At 30.6% G+C, this 15,889-nt stretch overlaps 1 protein-coding gene across 1 annotated transcript; it reads left to right on the top strand.

Annotated features, from left to right (window-relative positions):
* Window positions 1–11,350: 11,350 nt before the first annotated feature.
* On the top strand, window positions 11,351–15,889 carry LOC129887594 (photosynthetic NDH subunit of lumenal location 5, chloroplastic). Its single transcript, XM_055962760.1, has 7 exons — window positions 11,351–11,514; window positions 11,700–11,888; window positions 12,580–12,730; window positions 12,934–13,022; window positions 14,161–14,215; window positions 14,339–14,424; window positions 15,453–15,889. The coding sequence occupies exons 1-7, from the start codon at window positions 11,491–11,493 to the stop codon at window positions 15,603–15,605; spliced, it is 747 nt and encodes a 248-aa protein (XP_055818735.1). The 5' UTR covers window positions 11,351–11,490; the 3' UTR covers window positions 15,606–15,889.

Here is a 15,889-nt window from a genome sequence, read left to right as displayed (position 1 = left end):
ATTATACTCCACATTTTCATCCACGAATATGATTCTAAACAATATCGCAAAAACGGTTTTAAGAAGTATTCTAAATTACTTTCTCACCTTTTTATTGTTGAACGCCATAACGAACTGTTAATGAAAAATCATGATAGTCAGTCCGTTGGTTCTTTGTCACTCACTAAAGTGAATCAGGCAAACTATAACCAAAGAGAAAAAGATCATGGACTAGTTGTGGTCGAAGAAGAAATTCTAATCATGATGCTCGACTGGCACCAAAAAATGATCAGTAATATAAAAAGAAGAGTGAGAAGTAAGAAGAAAAATTCAGAAAGTATATGTCATAGATTTGGAGCTATGGGGAACTGGTCACGAACCTGTCGGCCATCAAAATTTATGGTTCAGCTATATCAAGCATTCTTGAAGAGAGCAGAAAATTATTCAGAGATAAACTTTATCTCTAAAGATAATATTAAGCTTATGCATCTGAATGTAGCTGATTTCTTCAATTTCGCAAAAGAAAATATTAATATTAATAAGCCTGATAATAGTTAAATAATTTTCTTTTCATTTGTTTATACTAAATAATATGTTTTTATTTTTCTAATTCATGTAAATAAATAAAATTTGTATAAGGAGTCATGTTTTAATTATAACATTTACCTTATTTCTTTTTAAAAAAAAATATGAATATGCCTCAAATTTTGTTTGGATCAATAATCAATTACGAGGATATTTGTGTAATTGATAGTAAAACAACTCATGTCATTTTTAAAGATGAGAAATATTTTTCCTACTTGCTTAGAAGAAAAGCAAATGTTACTACTGGTATGTCAAAAAATAGACGGGGTTTAAAAAATTGATTTAGAAATAAATCAATTTAAAAGGAATCGTTACTTAATTTTTTAAAGAAATTAAGAAAACTTTAATTTAAAAGACTTTAACAGAAACAAGTCTTAAAATTTTTTAAAAAAGGGTGCGAGGTTCATATTACTATTTTAAGAAGATTTTAGCACTTAAAATAGCCGCTAACATGCGGTTGTCCAACGACATAAATTATTTGACTATTTAGAAAATATTCGAAGAAAGACACTTGAGTTTGTTTTGACAAAATTTAGTTATTTGAAAATTCATTAAAATATTTTGAAAGGAGGATTTATGGTCAAAATGACATATATATATATATCATTTAGATAAAATTATTTTAAAAGAATAAATATTTCATAAGAGAAAACAGTTCCTCTTTTGGAGAGATTTAATAAGTTAAACCTAGCTACAATTAACATCTAAAAAAAATAACGTAAATACGTAAATAAATTATTATAATCCAAATTAAATATGAAAAAATAAAATAATAAAAAATTGATCCAACACTTAGTTTCTGTACGTATGGACTAAGTTGTTGGGCCACCTGAATTTTTGACATTTGACCCATTTCGCTTTTGTATACCACTGTTGTATATCAGTGTATATTTCAAATTTCCCTCCCCCTTTGTATTTCCTTCATTGACGAGGTCGTCTCGATGAAGAGAATTGAGCCTTTGTGGTTCACCCCAAAATGCACATGAAGGAGAAAGTCCACAGAGACTCGGACGAACATCATATGCAACATAAAATAAAAATACGTAAGTGACAAATCATCGATTTAACGTAGAAGAGTGTAAAAAATAATAATAATAAATAAATAAATAAAATATATAGACACACATGCCTGGATGACAGAAGGCAAACAAATAACACCAATCAAAACTCAAGGACTTACAAGGATGAAATTTGATATACTAATTGAGACCATCCAAATGGTCATTAATTGGCTGATTAGTCATTATTAATTTGTTCCATTCAGAAACCAATATTAACAGACTCATATGAAAAATAAATAAGCATTACAAACAAATGATATGTCAGCAAAAAGGGTTAATGAAATGAGGCATGTCTTTTTATTAAAAGTCAGGAAAAAAGTTAAGTATTTCATAGTGAATAAGACTATTATGAGTGCTTAACTCCTCATGTTTCAAGAAAAATACAATTTAAATATATATATCAAAGACTACATTCAACTTTAACTTAATTAGAAACAGATCCATACATGTACCCAAATTAGCAAAAAGTGGTATTTAAATAAAGGAATATCATCATAAACTTCCTATACCTTACTAGACTAAAAATATGCATGAACTAAGCCAAAGTAGCTATTGTCACAGAGATAACTTGGAAAATAAGCTCACCTTTGAACATGATCTAATTTAATCAAAGTGACACATAATGTCAAAATTCAGCAGTTAAGTACTAAACTATTAAAAATGGAAATTTTAGTCTAGTAAGCACATATACAATCAACAAATTAAGAAAGACATCCATGCTAATACACTCAGGGAAACATTATATAATATTTGAGCTAAAAAAAATCAAAAGATTTTGCTAATTTTATTCATGCTTGAAACCCAAAAAGATTTAGCATATAATATAATGAATAGTGAAGTGAGTTATCCATGATACTAAAATATTAAACTAAATAAATTTCCAAGCAACTAAACAGTGAAATGGAAACCATAGTTCGAGCAAAACGATACTTAAATCTTACAGTTAACACCTAAATTTGATTAATCAATACATGAAAAAAAAGAAGATAAATACTAAACTATCATGATACCAACAACAAATAATTAAACCCAAACCACAAAATAAAAATTTCGACTATGTCAGAAATGTCATACCGAAATAAAGAGATGAAGAAAACATCATATATAAAAGTAAATAGAATAAATTAAGGGTTACCTCTTTATGAGCAGCGTCCGGAACAAGACGAGTTTGAGAGGATTTCCACCACGATTTCAACAATGAACAATGACGAAAACCTTAATCTAAACTCCAAATCTCTGATTTATACCTTAAGAATGCTAGTTTCTCTTAGCCTTCTTCCTTTCTAAGACGTGTCCTTCTTCTGAATATTCCTCTTATTTCCTCTTTAGTTTTTGTGTTTCTGTATTCTGTAATCTCTAAAAAAATCCCCCGAACAAAGAAAGAGTGCATGGTATTTATATAAGGAATTTTGGGATTGAAATTAGGGACCTCGGATGAAAAGATTTTCATTCAAAAAAAGAATTATTTGTTTTCAAAGTATACTTTTCGGATTTGTATTTATTTTTTTGTTGTTGAAGAAGAAGAAAACTGTATCGGGATGGGTATGTGCCTATATTGTAGTTATAGTGGAAATTGGCGTGGGGAACAAAGGGAGGTGGGGAATGTGTGTAGTCATTTTTAATTTTGTTCCCGTAATTTTTTGCCAACTTTGTTACTGCATTGGTCCTTTATGGAGTGTTTTTGTCTCATTATTCTAACTTTATTTTGATTTATGTCATTTTCATTTATTTTTTTAACATTAATACATTAGTGTTTTTTTTTTTAAGGTAAATATTATTTTCCTTTTTATTCATTTGTAAAAGAGGTAAATACATTAGTTTGTTTTTCACTGTTTGTCATTTTTTTGAAAATTCCTTGAAATAGGTTTCGTTTTATCATTTTGGTCTTTTGTTAAAATTGGTTAAATATATCGCTGTTGTATATACCTTGTATACTATATATATATATATATATACCCACCATCTACCCAATTACCCATACCTACAATTTGCTATACCCCCAACCCCTTAATATATATATATATATATATATATATATTAGATAGATAGATAGTGAATTAACGCTAATTAATTAACAAACTTCTTAAATAATCATATAAAAATATAATCCTTAAAAATAACAAAACCACTAAAATAATTTGAAAATATTTTAGTATTTTACTAATGTAATTATTTCAAATTGTTTAAAATCGAAAAAGTCCGATAAATAATTTATATTGCAGGTGGTCAAAATTGGGCGTCAACAACTACAATTTCTTGTAATTCAAAAATAATTGAAGATTTCGGAAGATCTACTATATTTTTGCCTAAGGGAACAAAAATTATTATAGAAGATGCACAAATCTCTTCTAAATTCCTAAGAAACTTGTTAAGTTTTATAGATATAGATATCCGCAAAAATGGATATCATGTTGAGATACTAAATGAAATAAATATTGAATATCTTGGTATAACTAAGAGTGTCTCAAGCCAGAAATATATTTTGGAAAAATTATCAATTTTGTCGTCTGGCTTATATTATGCAGAAATTAGTGCAATTGAAGCGCATTTGATCGTAAACCAGAAGTTTACTAATCTAAATATATTTGTGGTATGGCATGATCGAATGGGTCATCATGAATCAATAATGATGAGACGAATTTTTGAAAATTCAACTGGACATCCGTTAAAGAACCTGAAAATTCTTACGAATGATGAATTTTCATGTGTTGTTTGTAATTAAGACAAATTAATTGCCAGACCATCAATCCTGAAGGTTGGCATCGAATCTCCTGGATTTTTAGAGCATATACATAGGGATATATGTGAACTTATTCATCCACCTAGTGGATTTTTTTAGATATTTTATAGTCCTAATAGATGCATCATCAAGATGGTCTCATGTGTGCCTCTTATCATCTCGCAATCTATCGTTTGCGAAGTTATTAGCACAAATAATAAGATTAAGGGCGCAATTCTATGACTATCCAATTAAAGCTATTCGTCTTGATAATGTTGGAGAATTTACATTTCAAAACTTTTGATGATTATTGCTTATCAATTGGGATAAAAATTGAACATCATGTTGCTCATGTTCATACTCAAAATGGCCTTGTAGAGTCATTTATTAAGCGCCTATAATTGATAGCAAGACCTCTACTTATGAAAATAAAATTATCGATTACTGTTTGGGGTCATGTTATCTTACATGCTGCAACACTTGTACGTCTCAGACCGACAAGTTATAATAAATATTCTCTGTCACAATTAGTATTTAGTCATGAGTCAAATATAGCCCATATACGAATTTTTGGTTGTGCGGTATACGTGCCTATAGCACCATCACAACGTACAAAGATGGGCCCTCAATGAAGGTTGGGCATATATGTTGGGTTTGACTCACCCTCCGTAATTCGCTACCTTGAACTCTTAACAGGAGACTTATTTACTGCTCGATTTGCAGATTATCGATTTGATTAAACAACTTTCCTCCAATTAGGGGAAGAGAAAAAGGAACCCGAAATAGAAATTACGTGGAAAGTTTCATCACTGGCTCATTTTTATCCACGTACCCGCACATGTAAAAAGGACGTCCAGAAGATCATCCACTTACAGAAAATAACAAATCAAATGCGAGATGTATTTACGGATTTGAAATGGATAACTAAGTCATATATCTCTATAGTGAATGTGCCTATCCGGATTGATGTCCCAAAAGTACCATCTACTAGTATCACAGCTTCTGAATTTCAAATACGCCGAAGCATGGTAGATCATTGGATTCAAAGGATAAAAATCCTAAAAAGAGAAGTGTAACAAATAATAAAGATGATACTACAAACGAACCTCCTGAAAAGATCAAGATTTGAGTAATTCTGATATTCATGAAGAAATCAGTGAACCCGAGACTCAAGTGAATGAAGAACTTTCAATAAGCTCTATCGGTGATAAGATAAATTTAGATTGATCAAAAAATATGATGGATAATGTTTTTGCATATAATGTTGCAATTAACCTCATGCAAGATAGAGAAAGTCTTGAGCCTAAATTCGATGAAGAATGTCGACAGAGATGTGATTGGTCAGAATGACAAAAACCAATTCAATCAGAATTAGACTCACTTGCTAAACATGAGGTTTTTAGACCTGTAGTCCAAAACCCTGAAGGTGTAAAACCAGTTGGCTATAAATGGGTTTTTGTGCAAAAACGAAATGAGATAAATAAAATTGTAAGATACAAGACACACTTTTTTGCACAAGAATTCTCTCAAAGACCCAGGGTCAACTATGAAGAAACATATTCACCCGTTATGGATGAAATAACTTTTTGATATCTCATTAGTTTAGTTGTATAGAAAAATCTTAAAATATATCTAATGGATATAGTTGCAGCTTACTTTTATGGTTCACTTGATAATGAAATTTACATGAAAATCCAGAAGGATTAAAATTGCCTGAAGCATGTACTAAGTTTTGGGAGATATACTCAATCAAATTGCAAAGATTATTATATGGTCTAAAACAATCAGGGCGTATGTGGTATAATCGCCTTAGTGAGTACTTGATAAATAAAAGTTATATAAATGATGTCATTTGTTTATGTGTTTTTATTAAGAAAACGGAATCAGAGTTTGTTATACTCGCCGTTGATGTTGATGACATAAATCTCATGGAACCCCTGAAGAGGTCCAAAAGGTGATTGAATATCTAAAGAAAGAATTTGAAATGAAAGATCTTGAAAAAATAAAACTTTGTCTGGGTCTGCAAATTGAACATTTAGCAGACATGATCTTTATCCACCAATTTGCTTACATTGAGAAAATCTTAAAATAATTTTACATGGACAAAGCACATTCATTAAGTACTCTAATGGTTATTCGATCACTGTTATGCCTTATCTTTAACCGAGGTTAGATAAATCACAATATATGGACTCTAAAATGATTAATTATTATATAGAGTCGCTACCTAATTTATTAAGGAAAATAAGAAAAACCTATTTGATGCATGACCTGTATGACTCACGTTTCAATCTGCTAAAAAAACAATTTAGATTCTAGGAAAGGGTTTACATTATTCCAAAGGAAAGGTGTTAGGCACCCTTCAAAATTCACAAAATGTGATACCCGACTAGACTTAATTTATCAATGAGGGAGGATATAAAATTATTATTTACAATTATAACACATATATATATGCAAAAAAATATGTATTAAAGTTATATAAAATATATGTATAAAAGAATATGAATCAAGTAAATAATGTATGTTATTGTCAACTATATGTATAAAAATATGAGAAAGACAATGTAAATGTATAGAAGAAAAAATAGCTTTTATGCAATATTAAAAGATTTGCTCTAAAAAAAGAATTTTTTACCATATGAAAAGAAAAACACTTTTGAATATTATTTTTGGAAAATATCTCCGAATACTTATTCAAACACTTGGTAAAATATTAATAAAGAATAAATAATTATTAAAATAATTTAAAAATATATGTGTCTCTATATATACTAAAAAAATGGAATTCTATTATATGGTGAGCTCAGATTCGTAACTATAATAAGTGTTACATCCCTAGTTTATTTTTATTTTTTTCAAATAAGGAACAACGTCGTGGTGATTCGTAAAAAAATTAATTCGATTATTCAAAAATAGTTTAATTTAATGAGTCACCATAATTTTAGGATAATTAAAAACCAATTAATTATTTTAAAAAATGTATACGAAACCAATGGATCCGAAGTAAGGGGGTCAAGTTATTCCGAAGGGAAGGTATTCGCATTCTTCAAAATCCACAATTGTGGATCCTAGCTGAACTCATTTTTTAATTGAGGAGATGAAAATATTGCACAAATATATAATAAAATATACATAAAGAGTAAATTAAAGCAATAATATAATGAACGGCCTAATGTTTGCCTAACGTCAATAATATATACAATAATAAATTAAAAATATTATTCAAACTTAATTCGAATAGCTTCCTCGGGAAGCAGTTCTGAGTACCTGTAAAAGACTTGATAAAAGTGTTAGTAAGGGATAAATATGAATAATTATGATGATGATGATGATGATGATGATAATAATAATAATAATAATAATAATAATAATAATAATAATAATAAATAATAATAATAACTAAAATTAAAATCCGTCTTATAAACATGAAAAGTCTTGAAAATCGATGGTAATTTCTTCATCAACCATTTAGGTGTAATCTCTATTTTATATGATGAATTACAATGATAATTAAAAAATAATAAAATTATTTCAATAAAATGACGTAAAAGACATGACAACCAATAATTGATGAAACAATCGACATAATAGTGACAACATATAAGATATTTGAGAAGTGAAACAATAATGGTGTAATTAATAACATAATTAGAAATACACTAGATAAAAGATGTAAAATTCAAACCAACAACAATAATTCAACAAAAATAGTAACATAAATAAAATAACAAAAAAAATAAAAAACTAGTGAACATTTACATCACCAAGCACCAACACCAACAAAAATAAAGGTACAATATGAAAAAAAAAATAAGTGAGAAGATTTTATTAATTAACTTAAACACATGATAATATAAAAAATAAAATAGTAATACTAAAGTTAATATCAAGTGAATCAACCTAGCTTTAGCATATCCTACATACTCAAAAAGAATAAAAACAATAATATCAACATTCATTAACTAAGAAATCATTTATTAAAGAAAATAAATTATTATTAATCATCAATTATAATCCCATGATGAATAAATATAGTCAAAACAAATGAAGTTAAACTATTAGCATAAGTAGTCAAACAAAGTTAAAAATAGATACAAAATAACTATAAATAAATAAAGTATACGCTAATCATCAATTATAATCCATCAACAAACAAAAGTGATGAATAAATATAGCCAAAACAAATGAAGTTAAACTATTAGCAAAAGTAGTCAAACAAAAACAAAATAATAATTTTCACTCATCATTCATAAACAGTGTAATGTAAAATATAAACTTAAACTAAAATTTCCGTCTTTTTTTAAAATGGGGAGGCCTCGAAAATCGACAGAAAGATTTTTTCATTGGCCAATTACAATTTGTACTATATAATATATAAATTTGAAGTAATATTTTATATTATCACTTAATGCTATACAACAACAACAACAACAAACAACAACACTTCAAGGCTATCAAAACAGTAAATCCGGCCAAAAATGTACCTCATGTTGTACCTAAAATTTGAAACTCCAAACGGCAAAACGGGACTTTATGTCCTTCATGAAAGTTGTAGATATATGTCTTAAAATTGAAAAAAGAAAAGAATCATCACAAAATACATTTTGTACAAAAATATATGATCAAAATACTAGCGGCTGTACATGTTGGAATTTTAAATAAAAAATCTAGACAAAACTTGTCCTATGTTGCGTCTTATTTTTTGACCCAATAACAGCATATCTAGTCTCTAACAATATAAAAGTTGTAGATATGTGTTTTAATCTTACGGAAAAAAAAGAATCACCGCAAAATACATTTTGTACAAAAAGATATGGTCAAAATACTAGCAGTTGTATATGCTGGAATTTTATATAAAAAATCTGAACAGAACTTGTCCTATGTTGCATCCTCTTTTTCGACCCAATAACAACAGATCTAGGTTCCAATATAAACATAAAAGTTGTAGGTACGTTTTTCATCTTTCCAAAACATATTTATTTACTAAAAACAAAGATCTATACAATGAGATATGCCAAAATTATCAACAACTATGCAGTTAAAAAAAATCGAATTTGATTTACTTACCACAAGAGAGGAGTTGCTTTGTTCTAGCTGAAAGGACAAGCTTCTTTGGAGACTTTTTGAGGGAGAAAAAGAGAAGAGAATGGAGAAAGTGGTGTATTTTTTAGGAAGAAAAAAAGAAAAAAATGGAGAGAGTGGTGTGTTTGTGAGGGAGAAAAGAGAAGAGAATAGAGAGAGTGGTGTGCGTTAGTCTTCCCTTGAAAGAAGAAAAAAAATTAAAGTAAAAGAAATCATGACTAAGTGCTTTGTAATGACACAACAATGCACAAGATTGTCTTTCTTTTTCTTTATGTAGGACTAGTCAAAAGAAGATGGATGATTGGAATCAATATTCTAAATTAATAACTAATGAAATAAATAATAATATTATTTATATAATAATAACAATAATAAAATTTTAAATATTATACCAAATGTAAGCTCAAGCATACAATAAATAAAAATTTAAAGAATATACATTTAATTAAATAGCAATCGAAAAATGGGTTATAGATCGATCAAAATTGGGTGTCAACAATCACTTGAAGTGGAAAAAGATCCATTTTGACCTGCAGAAGAGAATGGAGAACTTCTTGGTCCTGAAGTACCGTATCTAGTGCTATTGGTGCACTTATATATCTTGCTAACGCAACCAGGTCCGATATAATATTTTTTGTTAATTTGCTGCTAAGGTATAATTCATCCCCAACGCAAAGATACTAGAACGGTATCAAGCATATTTTTTGATACCTAAAGGGTACCATTGATATGAGTTTGTTTTATACTAACAAAGGTTGTGCAGACCTTATTGGTTATGCAGATGCATGTTATTTATCAGACCCACATAAAGTTCGATCTCAAACAGGCTATCTATTTACATACGGAGGAAATACTATATCATAGAGATCTACAAAGCAATCTATTGTTGCTACTTCTTCAAATCATGCTGAAATAATAGCAATCTATGAAGCAAGTAGAGAATGTGTGTGGTTGAGATCGATGATATAATTCATCAAAGAAAGATGCAACCTGAAAAATGATATCAAAGTACCCACAGTTATATTCGAAGACAATACCACGTGCATAACTCAAATGAAAGATGGCTTCATAAAAGGAGACAGAACGAAACATATTTCACCAAAATTATTCTTCACACATGATCTTCAGAAGAATGGTGATATTGATGTACAACAAGTTCGTTCAAGTGATAATCTTGTAGATTTATTCACAAAGACATTACCAACATTAACTTTTGAGTAACTAAGATATAAGATTGGAATGCGTTGTCTCCAAAATATCAAATGAAGTTTTTATCAGGGAGAGTAAAATATGCGTTGTACTCTTTTTCCCTTAACCAGGGTTTTGTCTCACTGGATTTTTCTGATAAGGTTTTTAATGAGGCAGCACTCAAGGCATACGATCAGATGTGTGTACTTTTTTTCCCAATGAGTTTTTTCTAATAAGATTTCAACGAGCACATTATCTTTTGACGAACTCCAATCAAGAAGGCAACTTGCAAGTAATTCAAACAAAGAGGATGAAATTATGGTCTTCATCATGAAAGTAATGAGGAAGCAAAGAATGTGTATTATAAATAATTATGTATATATTTTTCTTTTGTACATGGACATCCAAAAAGGAGTGTTGCAAAATAATATGAATGTCCTTTTTCCCTAACTCCATCTTATCCCCTAACCCCTTTAGTCAACATTTGCATACTTTAAATTAGCTATAAATAGCCAATTAATTTACAAAGATCAATACAAAAAAATCTCTCAACTCTCTTTTTTTCTTTTACTATTTCTTCTTCTTATTAATTTGCTAAGTTTGTTTGTTTTATAACTAAAAATAATTTATAATCAAAATTATAAGGTGGAGAACACAATAATCACAACTTTTTAACCATTGGTAAAATTATACCATTTTGTATAGTAACAACAATTTTTTACCAATATGTAATGGATATGTTTACCTAATCGGTCTATACAAGAGGGTTGAGGCTCGTCATCTCCGTCACTTGCCTATCTTTGCCCCTCATTTTCACCAACCACTCGCTCTCTCTCTCTCGCAGTTAACTCGCCGTACCGGAGAACGGCAAATATGGCAGCTACATTTGCTACAGTGGTGAGTTTCTTCAACCTCTCAAAAACTCTCTTCTGTTTTCTCAATAATTTGCAGCTCCGTTTTCAACTCTTAAGCTTCGTCGTTGAGTTTTACTCTCTAATTTTGTCTTAATAACACAAATTATTGGAAATAGAGCGTTGTTGTTGTTATCGTTTTAGTTGACTTACGTTTTCTTCTTTTTACAGTCGAATTTAGGTTCACTCTCAGTTCCACGAGTTGCGACCCCTACATATGCTGCTTCTCCGAAGTTGCTGAAAACTTCATTCTCATCGTCAAGCTTCTTTGCTGGCTCGTTGCGTCTGGCAACTTCATCGAACCGTTCGGTTCACAAAAAAACCGGCGGTTCATCAGGTTCAATTCAAGCCGCGGTTCAGGTCTGTGCTCGCTTGTTGAGCTGAGTTAATTTATTACTGGTTGCTTTATTGTTTATGCATTTCTTCGTTATTTTCCTCAAAATTTGAAGATTTGAGTCAATATGCCTAACGTTGAGTTAGAAAATATGCTTTCTAGGGTTTCTGTGTGGAATAACCTGTTTGTTTAAGTTCTAGAGCTGAATGTAAGATGAATACATTGGCCGCAGATGGCATTTGGTGCTGAATGTTAGTCCACCGTCTCATTTTATATGACAATAGTTGACTGGTTTCTGATTTTAAGATGTTAAATTAAGTTTATATATAGTATTAGTGATACTAGAAGAAAATATGAATAATTTTTGGAAAAAGTTTTTATCAAAGGTTGTGAAAAAAGAAATTGTAGTTCTTCTGAATATTTGTGAGTTAAACAAGGACTTTTAATACTTGCAACTTGTGAAATTGGTATAAAAATGATATGATGTCAAACATGTCCCGAAATGAATAGTGTCATATAACACAGTGTTTTCTTTTGTTAAGTAGCAAAGTGAATTGTGGAAGTGGATTAAGCCTTGGAACATGCTTATAGTGGTTGTGGTTCAGTTTTCAGCAAACATGGTGTTATGTTGCCTTTTGTATGGGGCTAATGTTCCATAATTTGTTCATTGCTTAGTTGAAGCTTTTAATCAGTCTGAATGTATTTATCGAAATCTAGGTGGCAGATTTGCAGTCCAAAGTGACACACAAAGTTTATTTTGATATTAGCATTGGGAATCCTGTTGGAAAGCTCGCTGGGCGAATTGTAATTGGATTATATGGTGATGATGTGCCACAGACAGCAGAAAATTTCCGTGCACTCTGCACAGGTTCTTTAGTAGATTTTATTTATTATCATTATTGTCGTCGATATTCTTATTACTAGTGCTTCTTTTGCTACTGCTTTTATCGATGTTTTTGTTATCATTATCAGTATTGCTATCATTGTCTGCCTTATTGCTTGAGCTTCTTGCATAAATTACTTTTTATCATTTATGCTTGCTTATAGTTTAGATTGATTTCTTCCGATCAGGTGAAAAGGGCTTTGGCTACAAGGATTCTGCATTTCACCGTGTTATTAAAGATTTCATGATTCAAGGGGGTGATTTTGATAAGGGAAATGTAGGTGTCTCAATACTTAGTTTGCTCTTTTTCTATTTGTTCCTCTAATTGACATTCTTCTTGACACACACACACACACCCTTCACCCAGTTCATTTTATTTTCTGTAGTACATTGGGTATGTTTTAGGATGCTTATTTTTTTTAGCATTTTATTTTGCATGCTTCACCTTGAACAAGATTTTAAATAAGAGAAATGCAAAATTCTGAACTGGTTCTTTGCCTAGTGTTTTCTCTTTTTCTGTTTGGTGGTTTATCCTTTATCTTTTGGATCCACAATGGCTCCAATTTCTACCATGGAAAATCAGAGACGAAAAGGTTGTTTTTTCAGTTTGTTTCAGCTCTGTATTTGTGAGATTTCCCTTTTACTTATCGCAAAGTAAGATCTCTGTATTCTCAATCATCAACTTTCATGATATATAACCCGTTTGGATGGGCTTAAAAAAAGTAACTTTTATGTATGAAGTACTTTTAGAACTTTGAAGTGCTGAAAATTATTTTTATAAATAAGTAGTTGAGTGTTTGGATAAAAGTGCTTATGTTGAAAATAAGTGTTTGAATTTTAGGGTTAAAAGAATAAAAATGGTAGTTTGGGAATTTAGTTAAAATATAAGGGATATAAAAGTAATTTCTATGGTCAAACAAAATGGCTTTAAGCACTTGGAAAAAAAGAAGGTTAGAAATCCTAACTTTTCATTTTTGACTGACTTTAAGAACTTTATGGCTTAAAGTTAGCATTAGGCAAACACGTCCAAAAACTAAAAAGGGGCTTATAAGTTGGTTTGACCAACTTAAAGCCCATCCAAACGGGCTCATAAACTTCGTTTTATTTAAGTAATGAACTTGCATGATATAACTTGGCTTGTTCTATGTTTTCTGAATAGGATGTCTTCTTTGATCAGTAGTTAAATCTGTGAAAGAGTCCATGAGATTAGGTGCTCAGTGGAATATGTACTTCTGGCATATTTGATGGTTCTGTTCAAGTGGAATGTGTCATTCCACACAACTTGACTGTTTTAATTTTTAATATGCATAGATTGATTGAAAAGTTCTAGTGTTCGCAGTTCATACTGGAAAATTTGCACTTGCCATTTCCGCACATTGTAATCTTTCCCTCATGCATTAAATTTTTATTCGCAGGGAACCGGTGGTAAAAGCATATATGGTCGTACCTTTAAGGATGAAAACTTCAAGTGTAAGTTGGATTTTCTTTTTAATAATTAGCTTCAAGCTTCTCCTTGTGGTTAAGGCAATGAGTTCCTTTGGTTCAGATTGTGTACAATGTTCTTTTGTAATGAAAATCCTTGTGTAATTGCAGTGGTTCATACTGGACCTGGGATTGTTAGCATGGCTAATGCAGGCCCTAATACCAATGGAAGCCAATTCTTCATTTGCACTGTAAAGGTATGTGGAATGGGAATCTCAATCAGCTGAACATCTTTTCTGAATACTGGATGCAAATTTGTGATTAAAATAGTACTCTTATCATATTGCAAGGGGTATATGAGATGAAAGAGAACTATATACTCATGTCTGGTATTTTGACCATTGAGAAATCATTTTAGCTGCTCTTAATGCTTGGAAACAAATAACCACTTGTTTACTTCCTTTCTTTCTGAATGTTCTCAGCTATCAGCAAAACCCATGTTCTTGAGCTTGTGAATAGTTAGTTTGAGCAACACTATGTTTCAAATTATTCTTGTCCATTGCTTATCATGCGTTGTTATAAAGATATATCTTCTAGTTAATTATTTTGCTTCAGCGTATTTGGACTTTGCCCAAATCATACTAAACTTAAACAAGAATAACATCAAATAATTTGTACTTCGAACTTTAAAACTAAAATGAATAAGGAAACCGGATTAGCAAATTTCACCTGCTCGTGTCAGCAAAAATGTATTTATTTTTCTCATTCTTACCTGTCCAAGGAAAGATATGCTTGGAAGTATATGAATTTGGGTATTTTCAGGATCATTCAGTTAGCCAAGCATATTTTAACTATTACAGTTAGTCTTTTCAGGATAATTCAGTTAGCGATGCATCTTTTAACTATGGGGGGGTTCGTTTGGTATGAGGGATGGGATAAACAAAGTTATCTCATGGATAAGGATATCCCATGGGATCAGTTATACCATCATTATAGTATAAATGGTGGGATAAATAAAACCGGGACTAACTAATACCCCTAACCAAACACAAGATAAAATAATCTTGTATTTCATCCCAGGATTAGTATCCCTCCTACCAAACAAACCCTTACAACTTGTCACTTCATGTACTTGTTGTCTGACAACAAAATATCCTTCTTTAGAGCCAAGCCTATTTGAGTACTAGTATGTTTTAGATGCCATATTGTTGAAAAGGGAACTACTTCTCGTCATTTTTTTGTCTTTACATGATATTGGATGAATTTGTATTTTGGTGCATTGCAGACCCCATGGCTGGATCAAAAGCATGTTGTGTTCGGGCAAGTTTTAGAAGGCTTGGACATTGTGAAATTGATCGAGTCCCAGGACACTGATAGGGGTGACCGTCCAAGGAAGAGGGTTGTCATCAGTGACTGTGGTGAGCTACCTGTTGCATGAGGCGGGAATACAAATGTTAGCATTTCATCTTTACACAATGGATATGTGGCCCATTGTGAGATATAGAGGATATCCAGTAGTGAGTTTTCATCCAAACCCAAGGCTTTTTTCCTGTTCTTTTTCTGGGTCTCTGTAGGATTTCGAATTACGGGGTAAAAAATTCTTGCTAGCAGTGAGTACGCTGTTTTCCTGTTAACCTGGATGTAAGCAATTTCATTTAACATTGAATATTGATGGATGGTAACAGACTATTGTTGCTTTTATACGACCATGGATTTGGATTA

The sequence above is a fragment of the Solanum dulcamara genome, chromosome 4 (genome assembly GCF_947179165.1).
Source record: "Solanum dulcamara chromosome 4, daSolDulc1.2, whole genome shotgun sequence".
Taxonomy (NCBI): Eukaryota; Viridiplantae; Streptophyta; class Magnoliopsida; order Solanales; family Solanaceae; genus Solanum; species Solanum dulcamara.
Note: the sequence above shows the minus strand (reverse complement) of the source record. Positions and strands in the feature narration are given on the sequence as shown.